Source organism: Haliotis rufescens, unplaced genomic scaffold (assembly GCF_023055435.1).
Source record: "Haliotis rufescens isolate VD_foot unplaced genomic scaffold, xgHalRufe1.0.p SCAF_1, whole genome shotgun sequence".
Lineage (NCBI taxonomy): Eukaryota > Metazoa > Mollusca > Gastropoda > Lepetellida > Haliotidae > Haliotis > Haliotis rufescens.
In genome coordinates this window covers 51,427,787-51,445,010 of record NW_025963779.1, presented here as the reverse complement: position 1 = coordinate 51,445,010, position 17,224 = coordinate 51,427,787, and the positions used below count along the sequence as shown (strand labels likewise).

The 17,224-nt window shown below is 40.5% G+C and overlaps 1 protein-coding gene across 3 annotated transcripts; it reads right to left on the bottom strand.

Annotated features, from left to right (window-relative positions):
• On the bottom strand, nt 1-17,224 carry LOC124131358. 3 transcript variants are annotated; one of them, XM_046494584.2, is made up of 18 exons: nt 17,155-17,224; nt 16,425-16,536; nt 15,275-15,423; nt 14,250-14,380; nt 12,863-12,998; nt 12,032-12,100; nt 11,505-11,617; nt 10,510-10,591; nt 8,342-8,509; nt 7,273-7,359; nt 6,705-6,799; nt 5,871-5,978; nt 5,347-5,407; nt 4,746-4,853; nt 2,729-2,793; nt 2,212-2,283; nt 1,304-1,473; nt 1-466 (listed from the first exon to the last, which is right to left on the bottom strand). In XM_046494584.2, the coding sequence occupies exons 2-18, from the start codon at nt 16,474-16,476 to the stop codon at nt 159-161; spliced, it is 1,974 nt and encodes a 657-aa protein (XP_046350540.2). In that variant the 5' UTR covers nt 16,477-16,536; nt 17,155-17,224; the 3' UTR covers nt 1-158. The 3 variants fall into 3 exon arrangements, with proteins under 3 accessions (XP_046350540.2, XP_046350542.2, XP_046350541.2); XM_046494586.2 differs by lacking the exon at nt 17,155-17,224 and adding an exon at nt 16,999-17,033; XM_046494585.2 differs by lacking the exon at nt 17,155-17,224 and adding an exon at nt 16,797-16,901.

Here is a 17,224-nt window from a genome sequence, read left to right as displayed (position 1 = left end):
TAATTCGGAAATATCCTTTAATTCGTTTGTGGTATTGAAAAATACATTGGTGAAAAAAGATGACAGTTACACACGTGACATCCCTATTATATATTTCCTTTCCTCGTGAATTAAAATCACTCAGTTGACCAGGTTAACGTAAATTCGTGTATTACAGCTCATCCAATGTTCGGAAGCACAGGCAGTTGCCCAGTAAAGGTGTACACGGTCTTTCTGGTGGGCGTAGGGGTTGGTGTCTTTGTTGTCGCAGGCGAATCAGACTTTGTGTGAACACCGGGAGTAAGAGTTTTGTCACCAGGTGGTGTGGAAGTTAAAGAATGCCCAGACGCAGCATTTGACGTCTGGCTTGTTCCTGATGCAAGAACATCTGCGATCCAGTCGTTGATCATGGTTTCCAACAGCCTCAGTGGCACAGCCCCGGCACTGAGGACAACGCCATGGAAATCACGGATGTCGAACTTCGAGGCTGAGAAGTGAAATAATTACAGCTTGCAATGTAAGACCTCATGCTACATTCATCATTGAGCCAGGTTAATCGGGGAGTGCTATTTGTGTGGCATCTTTTTTCTCTGCATTTGGAAGTCTTTTAAAAGATCACCTGGCACTACTGGTCGTGATAAAGCACGTATATTGTATATTCTATTAAATAACCATGTTTAATATTTTCATACCACAATTGTATCGTCTGGTAGGCCACAATATATAAACAAACAAACCGTTCGAGACATCTGTGTACATCAACTGCCGACGAATGTGATTCATATGAAGCATGTCTTCAGGTGAGTGAGTGAGTGAGTATGGTTTTACGCCGTTTTTTAGCAATATTCCAGCAAAAAATCACGGCGGCGGACACAAATATCACGGCCGGGGACACAGAAATTGGCTTCACACATTGTATCAATGTGAGGAATCGAACCGGGGCTTCGGCGTGACAACGCTCTAACCACTAGCCTATCCCACCACCTCTCTTCAGGTGAGAAAGAAGGGAACAAAAATTATGATTTCAAAAGTTGGAATTTGACGTCCAAAGAAGGTGAGAATGAGTGTTTAGTAATGAGCTGGACGGAGTTGAAGTTCTAATAATTAATGGGTTATGGCCTTATGGCCGAATTATATACTATTGCAGATATGTAATATCTCTGATACATACACGTCATTTTCTTCACCTGGTGAAATTTACAAATACACAAATATGAAATCAGACAAATATGATGTTTGGTCTTGCTGTTATTACACACATTTGATGCATTTGTATCCATTGCAAATGTTTTAGTTTTATTGCAAAATAGGATATCATGCATACCCAGCGCAGATGCAGCTTTCTCTCTCAGAGCCCGGATCTTAAGCTCTCCTATTTTGTATGCGCATGCCTGACCAGGCCACGTGATATAGCGGTCAATCTCGTTCTCCAGATTCCCTCCACTCAGAGCATTGTATTCCTGCATGTAGCTGATAGCCCTGGTGCGTGTCCATCTGCATTTGAATAAGAAGAGTCGATTGCGTATGAATGCTAACAATCGTTGGTATTTATTATTGCTACGGGTACAGCGACTGAGGATCGGGTGGTCAGGTCATTGTGTGCCGATTGTGTGGAACTATGCTCATGATTCTAGTCACTTTATTTGTTTATTTGTTTGTTTGTTTTTTATTTAACGCACCACCCAGCAGTATTCCAGCTATATGTCGGCGATCTGTAAATAATCGAATCTGCAACAGACAATGAGCATCGATATCTACGCATTTTGGATACGATGACATGCATCAACCAAACCAGCGAGCCTGACCACCCGATCCCGTTAGTCACCTCTTACAACAAGCATGGGTTGCTGAAGACCAATTCTAAACCGGACCTTCACGGGTCAGTCACTTTAATGTCTGGTCCGTCTCGAGTATTTACAGTCTCGAATATATCTGAGTGCGACGTTAAACAGTCTTCGCTCAATCAGTCGCATCGTGTTTCTCCACAGGTTGAAAACACGGTCCGGTTCTACTTTCAACATTCTGGTTAATGATTATATTCATTTAAAACGTATTACAAGGTCAACTAAATATTGTGTTCCCAGCTACCACTCGTGTTATTTCCCTTGTCTTTGTGGGGGTAGGTCACTCTAACACTTGAGTGTATAGCCACATGTAATTCCATGTCAGCATGGCTCGTGGTATATCCATGTGGTACGCGTTGCTATTGTCCTGTGGTAGAAGTATATGTACCCCATGAAGTGAAGTCCGGTGTCCACAACAAGCCGACAGGCTCTGAAGATTTCGTTACTGTATCGACCCATACTGAAACATAAACAAAAGCGCAATCTGTAATATCATGAATAGGACCGTCTCCGTGGTGTAGTGGTAGAGTGTCTGCCCAAAGAGCGGAAGGTCAGGGTTCGATCCCCGGTCGTGTCATATCATAAGACGTTAAAAGATGGTACTTGTCGGTGGCCTGCCTCGGCATGAAGTGGCTAAAACAAGGACTGGTCGGCTCGGAGTCAGTATACTGTGTCTGAGTGGGGTATTCACTGCGGCATGGTATCTCAGTGGGCTATAAAATCGGCATCAGTCCGGACTAGTACACGCAGCCACACACACACACGTGCATGCACGTCGATACATAATTTAAGTGCAACAATCTTGAACGCGGCGTGCTCTCTTTATATTGGTATTCCAGTGTATATGAACATGTGATAAGTACAAGCAATGCTTTTTTTATGGTTACAAGATCGTAGATTCTCACAGTTCATAGTCATCTTCATAGAGTCCCAGCTCCTCCCCCAGAGATTCAGCATAGAGAGCCCATCCCTTCATAAACAGAAACTATCTACATGAACAACTCTGTCTGAACATTTGGTCAACGAAAGGTTTTACAAAAATCTGTCGTCATCGTGTAGGTCATTTAAAAAGGTGGAAGGTTATTTTCAGGGCCCTTAAAAATGTTGATGCTATCAGATGACATATACAGTTTAAATATAACCCTAGTGCTTCCGGATTATAATATTGGATGGAGTATAATAGCCCACATGGAGACTTTTCAGGCATTTTGTATGATGACACACAACGTCTGATAAAGAGTCTTGTCACATGAGGACACATAACGTCTGATAAAGAGGCTTGTTACATGATGACACATAACGTCTGATAAAGAGGCTTGTCATATGATGACACGTAACGTCTGCTAAAGAGACTTGTTACATGATAACACACAGTGTCTGATAAAGAGGCTTGTTACATGATGACACATAACGTCTGATAAAGAGGCTTGTTACATTATGAGACACAATACGTCTGATAAAGAGGCTTGTTACACGATGACACACAACGTCTGATAAAGAGGCTAGTTACATGATGACACACAACGTCTGATAAAGAGGCTTGTCACATGATGACACACAACGTCTGATAAAGAGGCTTGTTACATGATGACACACAACGTCTGATAAAGAGGCTTGTTACATGATGACACACAACGTCTGATAAAGAGGCTTGTTACATGATGACACACTGACACACAACGTCTGATAAAGAGGCTTGTTACATGATGACACACAACGTCTGATAAAGAGGCTTGTCACATGATGACACACAACATCTGATAAAGAGGCTTGTTACATGATGACACACAACGTCTGATAAAGAGGCTTGTTACATGATGACACACAACGTCTGATAAAGAGGCTTGTTACATGATGACACACAACATCTGATAAAGAGGCTTGTTACATGATGACACACAACGTCTGATAAAGAGGCTTGTTACATGATGACACACAACGTCTGATAAAGAGGCTTGTTACATGATGACACACAACGTCTGATAAAGAGGCTTGTTACATGATGACACACAACGTCTGATAAAGAGGCTTGTCACATGATGACACACAACGTCTGATAAAGAGGCTTGTCACATGATGACACACAACGTCTGATAAAGAGGCTTGTCACATGATGACACACAACGTCTGATAAAGAGGCTTGTTACATGATGACACACAACGTCTGATAAAGAGGCTTGTCACATGATGACACACAACGTCTGATAAAGAGGCTTGTTACATGATGACACACAACGTCTGATAAAGAGGCTTGTTACATGATGACACACAACGTCTGATAAAGAGGCTTGTCACATGATGACACACAACGTCTGATAAAGAGGCTTGTCACATGATGACACACAACGTCTGATAAAGAGGCTTGTTACATGATGACACACAACGTCTGATAAAGAGGCTTGTTACATGATGACACACAACGTCTGATAAAGAGGCTTGTCACATGATGACACACAACGTCTGATAAAGAGGCTTGTTACATGATGACACACAACGTCTGATAAAGAGGCTTGTTACATGATGACACATAACGTCTGATAAAGAGGCTTGTCACATGATGACACATAACGTCTGATAAAGAGGCTTGTTACATGATGACACACAACGTCTGATAAAGAGGCTTGTCACATGATGAACCACAACGTCTGATAAAGAGGCTTGTTACATGATGACACACAACGTCTGATAAAGAGGCTTGTTACATGATGACACACAACGTCTGATAAAGAGGCTTGTTACATGATGACACACAACGTCTGATAAAGAGGCTTGTTACATGATGACACACAACGTCTGATAAAGAGGCTTGTTACATGATGACACACACGGGTTTTGTCCGCTAGGAATTTGGAAGAAAATGTTTACATCTGCACCACAAAGTAACAGATATAAATATTCACTCATTCAGTCCTGTGTTTTTACCTCTACATACGAGGAATATCCTGGGTAGGAGAACGGTATGGGGTAGAAGGCACCGGACAGGTCCTCTTTTCGGAAGTCCGGAAGATTTGATGTCTGCTGGTATATGAACTGTACAGACAACACAAACAACGTTTCACTCGTGGCATTTTTAGTCGACTCGCAAAACAACACAAAACAAACTATACAATATCCTAGGAGGAGCACACTGATATTTCTCTGATTTTACCAAGTAGCTTGCTCGTTCTTGACCAGGTCGCCACAATTCACTGGGTACACACTACATTTTATATGTAACTTCCCTAGTTTGGCAAAATGTTCCCGACACTAATGCGGCACTAACGCGGTATTATCGCGACACTTTGGGGGCATTGACGCGAAACTATTGCGCAATTTCTGTGATAATATTTTACAAGATCGCGTCACTTTCGCGGCACCTTTGCGCCACCTTCGAGTCACTATCGCAGAATCTTTGTCACGTTTTAACATGTTGGCGTTACAACATCAATGTTGCTGCAAGGACCGACAAGTCGTAAATCCAGATTTACCCCAATTATCATCATTGATCAGTGGTTTGAAAACTAAAGTGATAAACAATCTGTACCTGCAGGTGGTGTCCAGGGACTCCTTCATGCAGAGCATCTCCCACCATGATGAAGCTGTCACTGATGAGGAGAGGAATACATTAGCCTTTCAGGCGCTTAACATCTTGACGTCTCGGCACCGACTATATTTCTAAACTGACATGTCAAATATGAAAAACATGTCCAATGGGTATGTTTAATTCATAGACAGCAATACAGTCGACTTGCAAAACGACACAGCAATGCTTGACTTCTTAAGATAGGATACCGTATATGCCAAAACTGTTTACATACGGTCTTATATTCGTACCGGATTCATACTGTGCATAATGTAAATGTTCAGTATCGTCAGTATTAGAAAAGTTGCATCAAACGGGAACATAATCAAAACATATGATTCAACGTAAAAGCAGTTAATATATTAGTATCTACATATTTAATACCCTATTTTATACTCGCACCTGATGAAGTATTAAGTTCCTACTACGATAACAGTTTGAAAAATATATTTTTCTCTAACTAACTACTACAAAACTATCCTTACGTTTCATTGGGCCTGAAGACATTGGCCTGGAACTCGGCCTGTCGGGACCCGTCAGAGGACCCGGGCATGTACTGGGCCGGCGGTCCGTCATTACCCATCGCTGTCACTCTGGGGGAGAAAGCAAATCCCGTATGAAGAATGTGTAGCCGGAGTAACACAGCCTAGTAATATAGATGTACAGGGACTGCTTGACCAGGTCAAAGTGGCTGTACATAGGTTTAAAATGACCTCTATTTAAGACGTATGCATTTGATTTGCGCTGACTGTTACAAATTCTAAAAATTAATTGTCATGTTTGAAGCGGAATTGTGATATTCTTTGTATTTTAGAAACATAACAATACAGCCACTCCCCATTAAACCGGATGATAATTGTTTAGAACATTCTACACAGACATGCACACGAGAACCATCATACATACACACGACCACACACGCATCTCTCTCTCTCTCTCTCTCTCTCTCTCTCTCTCTCTCTCTCTCTCTCTCTCTCTCTCTCTTCTCTCTCTCTCTCTCTCTCTTTCTCTCTCTCTCTCTATCTCTCTCTCATACACACAATTTCACACACCTGCACATACAATCAAACACATCACACATGTGCATACACACAACCCCACACACAAGCACAACCAACAACATGATCGCACACAATCCCTCTCACATACATACACCATCCCACAAACCATCTCACACACAGGCATACACACGATCTCTCTCGATCTCGCTTTGCTGCCGATGTCATATGATGCATGTTCAGCAATAACACTTGAATTGCTTCTTTCTTATCAATACATAAACGTGTGAGCCAACGTGTAACACAGGCAAGATGTCCTACTTGACTTTATGCTGAGGAATGTTCTTGAAGACTTTGGGCAGAGCAGGGTACAACCTGTTGTAGAGGATATCCTTGTACTTGGCAATGATCTCATCCTGAATAAGTGAATGTTGATTAGTTAAGTATAGAGTGAAAGGGGGTTTGTCTAAAATGGTGAGACGATTTATGCCTTAGATCCCATTGACTGTCTATGGTTAGACATTATGATAACGACATGTCTGAAACCGAGACATTATTTCCGAGTATTTGAGGTAGTCGTTAACTGCGAGACCGATATACATAATAAACAGCAGACATCCAAAGTAGTGTTTATAGGACTTGAACCAGACTTGGGAGGTACGTCCGACGTGAGGATGTTATTGGAAGTATTGGGTGTCATATGTATCAAGGGTTTAAACCCTCGATGAGAAAGTGAAAATATCCGTTTGCTAAACTGTGAACATTTTCCGGCACACTTTCACGGCACACTGTTTCTGACTTACTGCTCATGGTCCTTAAATAATGAATCACAAATCTGACACCATGCTTCGGGGAAGTATTGGCCTCTGGATTGTGCTTTAGAACTTACGGCAGTCTTAAAGTGAAACCTCGGATCTCGTCTCAACATGGTGAAATATTCAGATATTGTTCCTTTAAAGTTCTGCTTCATCATAATCTGAAGAAAAAGAACAAACATTGTTGCTAACAAGAAACTTACCCTTGGTGTTTATGCCAATCATTGATGTTTGATATACACGTACATACTATATACTATACATGTGTACATCATATACTTTATACAATATACTGTATCCCCGACATATTTTGGGCAAAATGAATGAGTTGAGTGAGTGAAATCATTGGTATAGCATGGTACGCTATATTTTCGCGGTAGTTAATTTATAATGGATCGTAATGGCGCACGCTTACTAACTAAATATGTCATTCGCAACATGTTTCTTGTTCTTTGTTCAACATTTTATGACACATCAATTAGGATTGATCGATGCTGATTTTCTCCAACGAGTTCGGTAAATAAAGTACCTGTCATTAACGACTCAAAGGCGGGCGTCTCTATATTATAGTATGAAACGTGTAGATTATGTGCTGTACATCGCTTCCTGTTTTGGATTATGCATAATCGGTATGCATACGACGTGGGTTTGGTCAAGGGATTTTGTCCAAACAAGGGGTTCTTTTCTAATCAATTTGGAATGAAGGTAGGGATAATTTCATTTTAAAAATATTCCAGAAACTATCATAAAAAGGTTAATGTTTGTCCTTACGAGCACCCGTGACATACCGCAATGAGTCCTGTGTTTTATCAAGCAATGAAATATCGTGCTTAGGTTTGCAAAAGTAAACGATCGACAGGGGCTGTGAATTACGAGATTTACCGCTAATATAGAGTCATACTATATATTGTGTCGATCTATAGATAATCGGGTCTGGACCATGCAGCCGAGTGGTCGACAGTATGAACAACAACAATGCGATCTGAGCACGATGCCACATAATAAGTCCGGTCACAACTTGAAACCACCAAAACCATATTAGTCGACTTTGACGACAAACATGGAATCCCCGGGATCTAATCTGCCCCGAATCCCAACAGGCAATTTCATTGTTTGAAATATTCAACTTGACTAGTTTCTTACGTCTTTCATTTTCCTACTAATCCTGGCAACTTCCGTTAGGCCAAGTTGGTGCACTTGTCCCGGTGAACTGTCAACTGTCAGATGCCATCTGAGACAGTTGGTGTAGTAGTTGCCCCCCTGGTTGAGTCCCCCCACGCCATAGGACCCACGAGCGTGAGGGACGTACCCCTGCAACACATAGCAGACTCACTTGGGCACCGCGGAAATACTGACTGTCGAACATTGTATCGGTATGCATACATTGAATCATACAATATGTATACACGTGATTGTATCCTAATGTATACACTGAGGTATACACATGGGATTATACAATATGCATACACTAGAGTGTATCAATGTGTATGTACCGGGTTATATTGGTATGTATACATTGGATTATATCCGTATATGTATGAATTTGGATTGTATTAATATGCATACACTGGGCTATATAATGTGTATACATTGGATCATACAATTGGATGATACACTATGTATACACTGGAGTTTACAATAGATTATATTGGAGCATACACTGTGCATACACTGGATTATAGAATTGATTACACAGGAGCATACAATGTGCATACACTGGATTATACAATAGATTACATGGGAGCATACAATGTGCATACACTGGATTATAGAATAGATTACACAGGAGCATACAATGTGCATACACTGGATTATACAATAGATTACATAGGAGCATACAATGTGCATACGCTGGATTATAGAATAGATTACACAGGAGCATACAATGTGCATACACTGGATTATACAATAGATTACATAGGAGCATACAATGTGCATACACTGGATTATACAATAGATTACACAGGAGCATACAATGTGCATACACTGGATTATAGAATAGATTACACAGGAGCATACAATGTGCATACACTGGATTATACAATAGATTACATAGGAGCATACAATGTGCATACACTGGATTATAGAATAGATTACACAGGAGCATACAATGTGCATACACTGGATTATACAATAGATTACATAGGAGCATACAATGTGCATACACTGGATTATACAATAGATTACATAGGAGCATACAATGTGCATACACTGGATTATAGAATAGATTACACAGGAGCATACAATGTGCATACACTGGATTATACAATAGATTACATAGGAGCATACAATGTGCATACACTGGATTATACAATAGATTACATAGGAGCATACAATGTGCATACACTGGATTATAGAATAGATTACACAGGAGCATACAATGTGCATACACTGGATTATACAATAGATTACATGGGAGCATACAATGTGCATACACTGGATTATAGAATAGATTACACAGGAGCATACAATGTGCATACACTGGATTATACAATAGATTACATGGGAGCATACAATGTGCATACACTGGATTATAGAATAGATTACACAGGAGCATACAATGTGCATACACTGGATTATACAATAGATTACACAGGAGCATACAATGTGCATACACTGGATTATACAATAGATTACATGGGAGCATACAATGTGCATACACTGGATTATAGAATAGATTACACAGGAGCATACAATGTGCATACACTGGATTATACAATAGATTACACAGGAGCATACAATGTGCATACACTGGATTATACAATAGATTACATGGGAGCATACAATGTGCATACACTGGATTATAGAATAGATTACACAGGAGCATACAATGTGCATACACTGGATTATACAATAGATTACATAGGAGCATACAATGTGCATACACTGGATTATAGAATAGATTACACAGGAGCATACAATGTGCATACACTGGATTATACAATAGATTACATAGGAGCATACAATGTGCATACATTGGATTATACAATAGACTTCACAGGAGCATACAATATGCCTACACTGGATTATACAATAGACTACACAGGAGCATACAATATGCCTACACTGGATTATACAATAGACTACACAGGAGCATACAATATGCCTACACTGGATTATATAATAGACTACACAGAAGCATACAATATGCCTACACTGGATTATATAATAGATTACACAGGACATACAATATGCCTACACCTACATCTTACTGTGAACTTGAATGATAATTCGGAAGGACAATAGGGAACAAGGGGTTTGCTTTGAACGTATAATCAATTCTAAAGAATGAAATATTTATTTGCACTTACATTGATGATAAATTGTTTTAGCGCTCTGAAGGCATCTATGAGGTTTTTGGATGCATTCTTGGCTTTCTCTCTCATTTCTAACCTGGAAAAGATTTAGTTACACATTCAGGTACATGTATCTCATTACACAGGTACCTTGTCGTTACATTATCACACAGGTACCTTCAACTTCTCATTACATTATCACACAGGTACCTTGTCATTACATTATCACACAGGTACCTTCAACTTCTCATTACATTATCACACAGGTACCTTGTCATTACATTATCACACAGGTACCTTGTCATTACATTATCACACAGGTACCTTGTCATTACATTATCACACAGGGTCCTTCAACTTGTCATTACATTTTCACACAGGTACCTTTTCGTTACATTATCACACAGGTACGTTGTCATTACATTATCACACAGGTACCTTGTCATTACATTATCACACAGGTACCTTCAACTTGTCATTACATTATCACACAGGTACCTTGTCATTACATTATCACACAGGTACCTTGTCATTACATTATCACACAGGTACCTTGTCCTTACATTATCACACAGGTACCTTGTCATTGCATTATCACACAGGTACCTTGTCATTACATTATCACACAGGATACCTTGTCATTACATTATCACACAGGTACCTTCAACTTGTCATTACATTATCACACAGGTACCTTGTCATTACATTATCACACAGGTACCTTGTCATTACATTATCACACAGGTACCTTCAACTTGTCATTACATTTTCACACAGGTACCTTGTCATTACATTATCACACAGGTACCTTGTCATTACATTATCACACAGGTACCTTGTCATTACATTATCACACAGGTACCTTGTCATTACATTATCACACAGGTACCTTGTCATTACATTATCACACAGGTACCTTGTCATTACATTATCACACAGGTACCTTGTCCTTACATTATCTGCGAAATTTCAGATGATCGTTACTGAAGTTTAAAGAAAACCATGCTTACTTTTCGGATTCAGGAATACTCAGTTTGTCCAGATCGGATAGGAAGGGTTTGTAGTAGACAAAAGCAGTGGGGTCCTCTTTAAGGAGGTCGTCGATCTGACCAGGAACCTTCGTCTTATTAGAAACAAAGCATGATGTTATGTTGTCGTCATTTCACGGTGACATCGATATTGTGTATTATAGTTTATGCAGTTACACTATGAAGCAAATAAAGTACTTACTATGTAAGTGAGTGAGTGAGTTATATCACGGTGTGTCACTTTAATGTGGGAGGAAGCTCGAAGTGATGCACGTCTCAGACATTAGCAACTTTAGTGAAACCCACGAGCACGAATATGGTGCTGACATACCTAGAAACATAATCGTAGCGAACCGGGATCCGAACCAACAATCATAAGTTTTTGGCGTTCCCAAGGGACGCAACTCTGGACAGCTAATTGCGACGCCTCAGAAGACTGGGCCACCCGCGCCTTAACGTCCCAGCCCCAACCCCCCAACCTCTGATCACAGGACTGTATGATGATTTACCATTGAATAGATGTTGTTTGTTCTTCCCAGTCGTGCTGATTCCGTCATCAAGGTAATCTCGTCTCTTATCTGAAGGAATGAAACAGTTAGAGAACATATCCTACCATGTGTAGCATATAACCTTTAACTGAGTATCTAGGAACTGATGTGTTACATTTTGATGACTTGCAGTAACATATACTTGTCTTAAGAGGCGATTATGTAGATAGGGTTGTAAGGTGGTGACATGCTAGATTGCGTTTCGCCGACGACGTGGGATGTTGCTCATGATATCAGTCACTGGTTTGTCTGGCGGAGACTCGTTATTTACAGAACGCTGTGATAAAGTTGATTTATTGCTGACTCAGGCGTTAAACAACAATAAAACCAAACATCACGTTGATGAACGGAGACACACAGACTCTTTAACCGTTTACCTACAGCTAGAATTAAGGCAATGTAAAATTTCAAGTATGTTGGGTCTGTCAGCTTAAAGTGACTCAATTTTCGAACACAAAATTGGCGGATCCTGTATCATCAAAGTGACGTAAGTTTGCATCGCGCAACATGGATCCTTAGACCACTGGGCCACCCGTGTCCCCAAAAGTTAAATTAATGATACGATCAACTTTAATTTTTCAAGTGTTCATAATGTTGATAACGGTAGATTAATATCTTGGTGATGGTTTTGTGCCGTTTTTAGCAATATTCCAGCAATATTAGGGCGTACCCATGTAGGGATCTGAACCCGGTCCTTCAGTGTGACTAGCGAACGCTTTAACAACTAGGCTATCCCACCGCCCCGGTAGTTAATTAGTCCCATCCCTTTGATACATGATGATCAAAACCCACCTGTTGGGGATAGCCGTCGATTCTGCTGATGAAGTTCAAAAAGTCCAATTTGGTCTCAAATCTTGTAATCTTCAGGAGAGATTCAGGGTCTACTTGATTGCCCTCAAGAAAGTTGATAGGGTTAAGTGCACCGTATCTGGTAAAGAGAGGCAATTTTTGTCAACACTTCCCCCGTTGAACGTTGCTAATGTTGGAAGTCCTACATTGTCAGTCGTGCATTCATGTGTCACGGCTTCGGCCTTTACTTCATTATAACGTGATGAGTCTCCTCAGTGTGGAAGGAAAGACCATCTTCCCGAGGCACGGGGGTTAACTGACTATAAAAGTCCAGTTTCCGCCCTTGCCGAACTAGGCTGGAAGTCCGGAGTTATATTTAGGCTTGACCAACGAGTCCATGCATAGTCCAATAAAAAATCCCATAACAAACTAGACATCCGGTTCGTCAACAACATGGATTTCAACGTACATATGACGATCGACTGCGGGATTTACAAGCATGTGTACCGTCAACTGGGCGTCGACAGATATTTTGCAAATTTCTTCATGTGTTGAATCAAGGTGCTCAAGTGATTTGATGCACCTCACGTGGTCTTGACAGGGCAAATGCAAGTGATATGAGAGATGGAATCTGATTGGTCAATAGGAGGGACAGAGAAGGGACATCATTAGTAATAGCCACTAGTGGAGTTACGATCGAGGCCAGAATTTCCAGCCTAATTCGGCAAGGGTGGAAACTGGACTTTTATAGAAGTTAACTCCCTTGCCTCGGGAAGATGAGGAAAGGAGGGAGTGACGTTGTTGTAGGTCTAACCCAGAACCCGACTCAAGGTCGAAACTGCTGCACTAAGGCCTTTCGGACAGTCGTGCTCTTGTAGTTACGTAACACACATGTTGTGTCACTTTGTCTAACACAAAACCCGCACACACAATGCCCTTGTTAATCTGGACCTTGTCAATAATTACTGAAAAATTTCTTTAAAAATACATATTGATTCACATTTTCACTTGTTTGTCGAGGTTGTGTCTTTTAAAGGTTTGGCAGAAGATGCGAATGCAAAAACACTACGAATACATACTGAGATACGTCATTGATAGCATTGTGGGATTGTCGGCTTTTAAAGTGATTTTGATTCCTACATGTCAGCTTAAGTACGGAGTCTTTTTAACACTGGTAATAATTACTGTTAAATAGTTACTGTAAAATAATATTTCTTCTTATTTCCCGACAAAGGTTGTTTGGTGAAGGAATTTAATTTCTATTTCATTCTGCTAACATTGAAAACCTATCATGGCCGTTGTAAGGATTAGTGTAATTTCAATGCATCAACGTGAATTTAATTAAACATTTTGATTTGTTTGATTTGAGAGTAAAATAGACATAGCTCACAGTCTCCATTGATATCCCCGCGACACGGTGGTGAGTGTGTCGTTCAGGACGGCGTAGTTGTACCGTTGTTGTCTGGGCAGAGAGTTGTAGTCGATCTTACCTAGACTCACCAGAAACTCATCTACCTTCGCCTTGAGGAGTTAAAACAAGATTTACAGTCACCTCAATGGCTAGGAAGGAGAATCAGAATAGCCAATTTCATCATAATCAGATCTTAGTTCCCGCTACCACTAAACAAAGATTTGAGGACATCCCATTACGGGTCATGTGAGAACGACCTTTTTCGAGTTTTACGGCGTTTGTTTCAATTTTGCTACTTCCATTCCGGACAGCGCTTTGAAAAATATTGATTCTAAATTTGAAAACTGAACAAAACAACTCTGGAATGTCAAATAGATTGTTGATACTGTATAGCAGTACTTCCCACGGGCAATGGAAAGTCTCTTCCGTTTCAAATCTGTATCCCATTGAGGCGACAAAGTGACGTACAGCCCGTACTTGTCGTTCGGAATACCCCGTGCAAAGTATTGCGAGGTTGCACGAAAAGAAAACACATTCTGTTTGTCACTTTCCCGATCGGGTAAGCGACGCTCTGATTGGTCGGATGAAAGGTCGTTCTGACGTGAGGATGTCATCCTATTTTGTTTAGCGGTAGCAAGAACTATAAGATCTGATTTTTAATGAGATTGTAGAATAGCTCGACATTAACCTAAACTGGTCGTAGGATGAAACTGAAATGGATCGGGTGGTTAGGCAGAGTGAGTGAGTGAGTGAGAAACGGTATTACAGATATATCACGGCGTTTCAGTTTAATGTGGGAGGAAAGTCCGAAGTGATGGACGTCTCAGACATTTACCACTTTAGTGAAACCCACGAGCACCGGTTTGGTGCTGACGAACCTAGATACATAATCGGTGCGAACCGAGATTCGAACCCACAACCATGGGTTTCTAATTAGGACCATTATCTTATTAAAGAACTTAGATTTGAGAGATATTTGCGTCATTGTAAATAGCAGTAGATACCTTTGTGAAATCGAACTCTGCTAGACCCACACTGTCCACTTTACCGTCGTAGTCGTGCACGTTGAGGTAGGTGGACATCTCCGGGGAGTCCTTCAGTCGCCACTGGTAATACTGGTCAAACACTGACCTCAAGGCGCTGACCTCATCGCCTACGTGAAAGTCGACAAGAAGTGTAATATACTGATTGAAGCAAATCAGGGAACAATATAAAATATAGGGAATAAGCTTTACTGAGTACATTGAAAGAGCGTGCATACACATTCAACACGTCAGAGTCAAATGTTGAGATGTGTTTGTGCATTGCTTACAACGCGTATTTGATCGACAAGGCTGGGAACCTATGATAGCATATCATTTACTGAGTCGAAAACAAAGTAGTACTTTCAGAGGATTTCAGTCTACCATGTCAAGTAATTGGAGGGCTAGTGGTGTTACGGAGACAGTTAAACGTGTAATCAATTTTAGAAAGAAATTTAGGCGTCCGTGTGCCAAGCACCCATTTTGATGACCATATTAATTCTTTGAAAAAGGATGAAGGTTCTATCTTATACAAGTAGAAAAGGATAATAATTTCTTTCAGTTAACAATGAATACATGACATGTAAAAGTGGTTTGATTAATCAATAAAAAAGAGTATTATTAAAGTGTAATTAATGACGAAAACAATTTTATAACGATGAATGCATGCCATCTCAGCAACAACAACCACCAACCCAACCCCACTTCATCCCCCCGCCAAACCCAACCCAACCCCCTACCCCCAACCCCCAACCCCCAACCCTCTGTCAGAACATGAAAGCGTCCGTGTACAAACTTCACTGTTGACGAATGATGATGCTCAGCTGAATGCAATATCCCCGATTTGTTCACATAGACAGAAAGAAATAACTCACGAGAATCTCAATACAAATGATAGGTACAACATGCTCACCACGACTGGACCATTATCTAATTAAAGAACTTAAATTTGAGAGACATTTGTGTTCACGTTACGTTTGAAGAGAGTTTGTATTTAAAAGGTTATAAACGTGTGCTTACATATGTTCGCTCTTTTACATCTTTCTTCTTCACCTGTCATTTTCTGTTTGTGACTCACCAGTTTATGAATTCTGACAAGACTAGCAGTTCTAACAATCACCATATGACTTACCTGTAGTTTGACTGATGAACAAGATACCAGCGATAACACATGTACACAACATCGCAGATGTACCCTCGTTGCTCGGACCTGAAGGTAAACTCTAGCTTATGGACGATGACTCCTGCAAGAACACACATCTCAGCCAAAAAGGAAATAAAGACAACGATTATGTCCCTGGTAAATACTTTATTCCAAGGAATCCAGGATTTTAAAAAAAGGTAATCACAAAATTTCATAGCAGACGTTCGAGACCGACTTTTTTATATCTTGGTGAGGGCCTGAGATTTTATCCCAAACAATATATTGTCCCCGAAAATTCGAGAAAAATATCATTATGCTTCAGAGTGTTGAAAAAAAGAAAGTATCTGCTTAAAAACGTACACATTACATTCCGATACAAAATCCCACACAAACACCACCCCAGAAAAGCAAATGGTCTGTCCCGGAGGGTGATCTCCGGTTCTATGATATAAATCAGGAGTAACTAAGTCAGTGTATGGCTTTACTGTTCGTGAGAATGGCTCATGTCAGATATAACGAGCTGACTTAAATTCATGATAGTAGAAGATAAAAGCGACAAAACCTTTTCCATATTCATACGGAATCTCTGCCAGAAGCTTATGATTCACTATCAATTAGTGATGATACCAGGTGTTCGCGAAAAGGAGAGCGTATCCTGCTCAACCAGGTGGCACTCGTCACAAACACATGCAAAGGCTTTTAATTACAAATGCCATACCTGTACTGCAGTGGTCACTCCAGTGTTGTGTACACAGCCGCCACAAATTCCTGTTGATAAGCGGCACAAC

Coding starts and splice junctions, on each gene's coding strand:
- LOC124131358 (XM_046494584.2), bottom strand. CDS start 16,476: ATGTTGTGTACATGTGTTATCGCTGGTATCTTGTTCATCAGTCAAACT. Junction 5,979..6,704: donor ATTCCTCAGCATAAAGTCAA/GTAGGACATCTT, acceptor TTTCTCCCCCAG/AGTGACAGCGATGGGTAATG. Junction 5,408..5,870: donor GTCTTCAGGCCCAATGAAAC/GTAAGGATAGTT, acceptor TCTCCTCATCAG/TGACAGCTTCATCATGGTGG.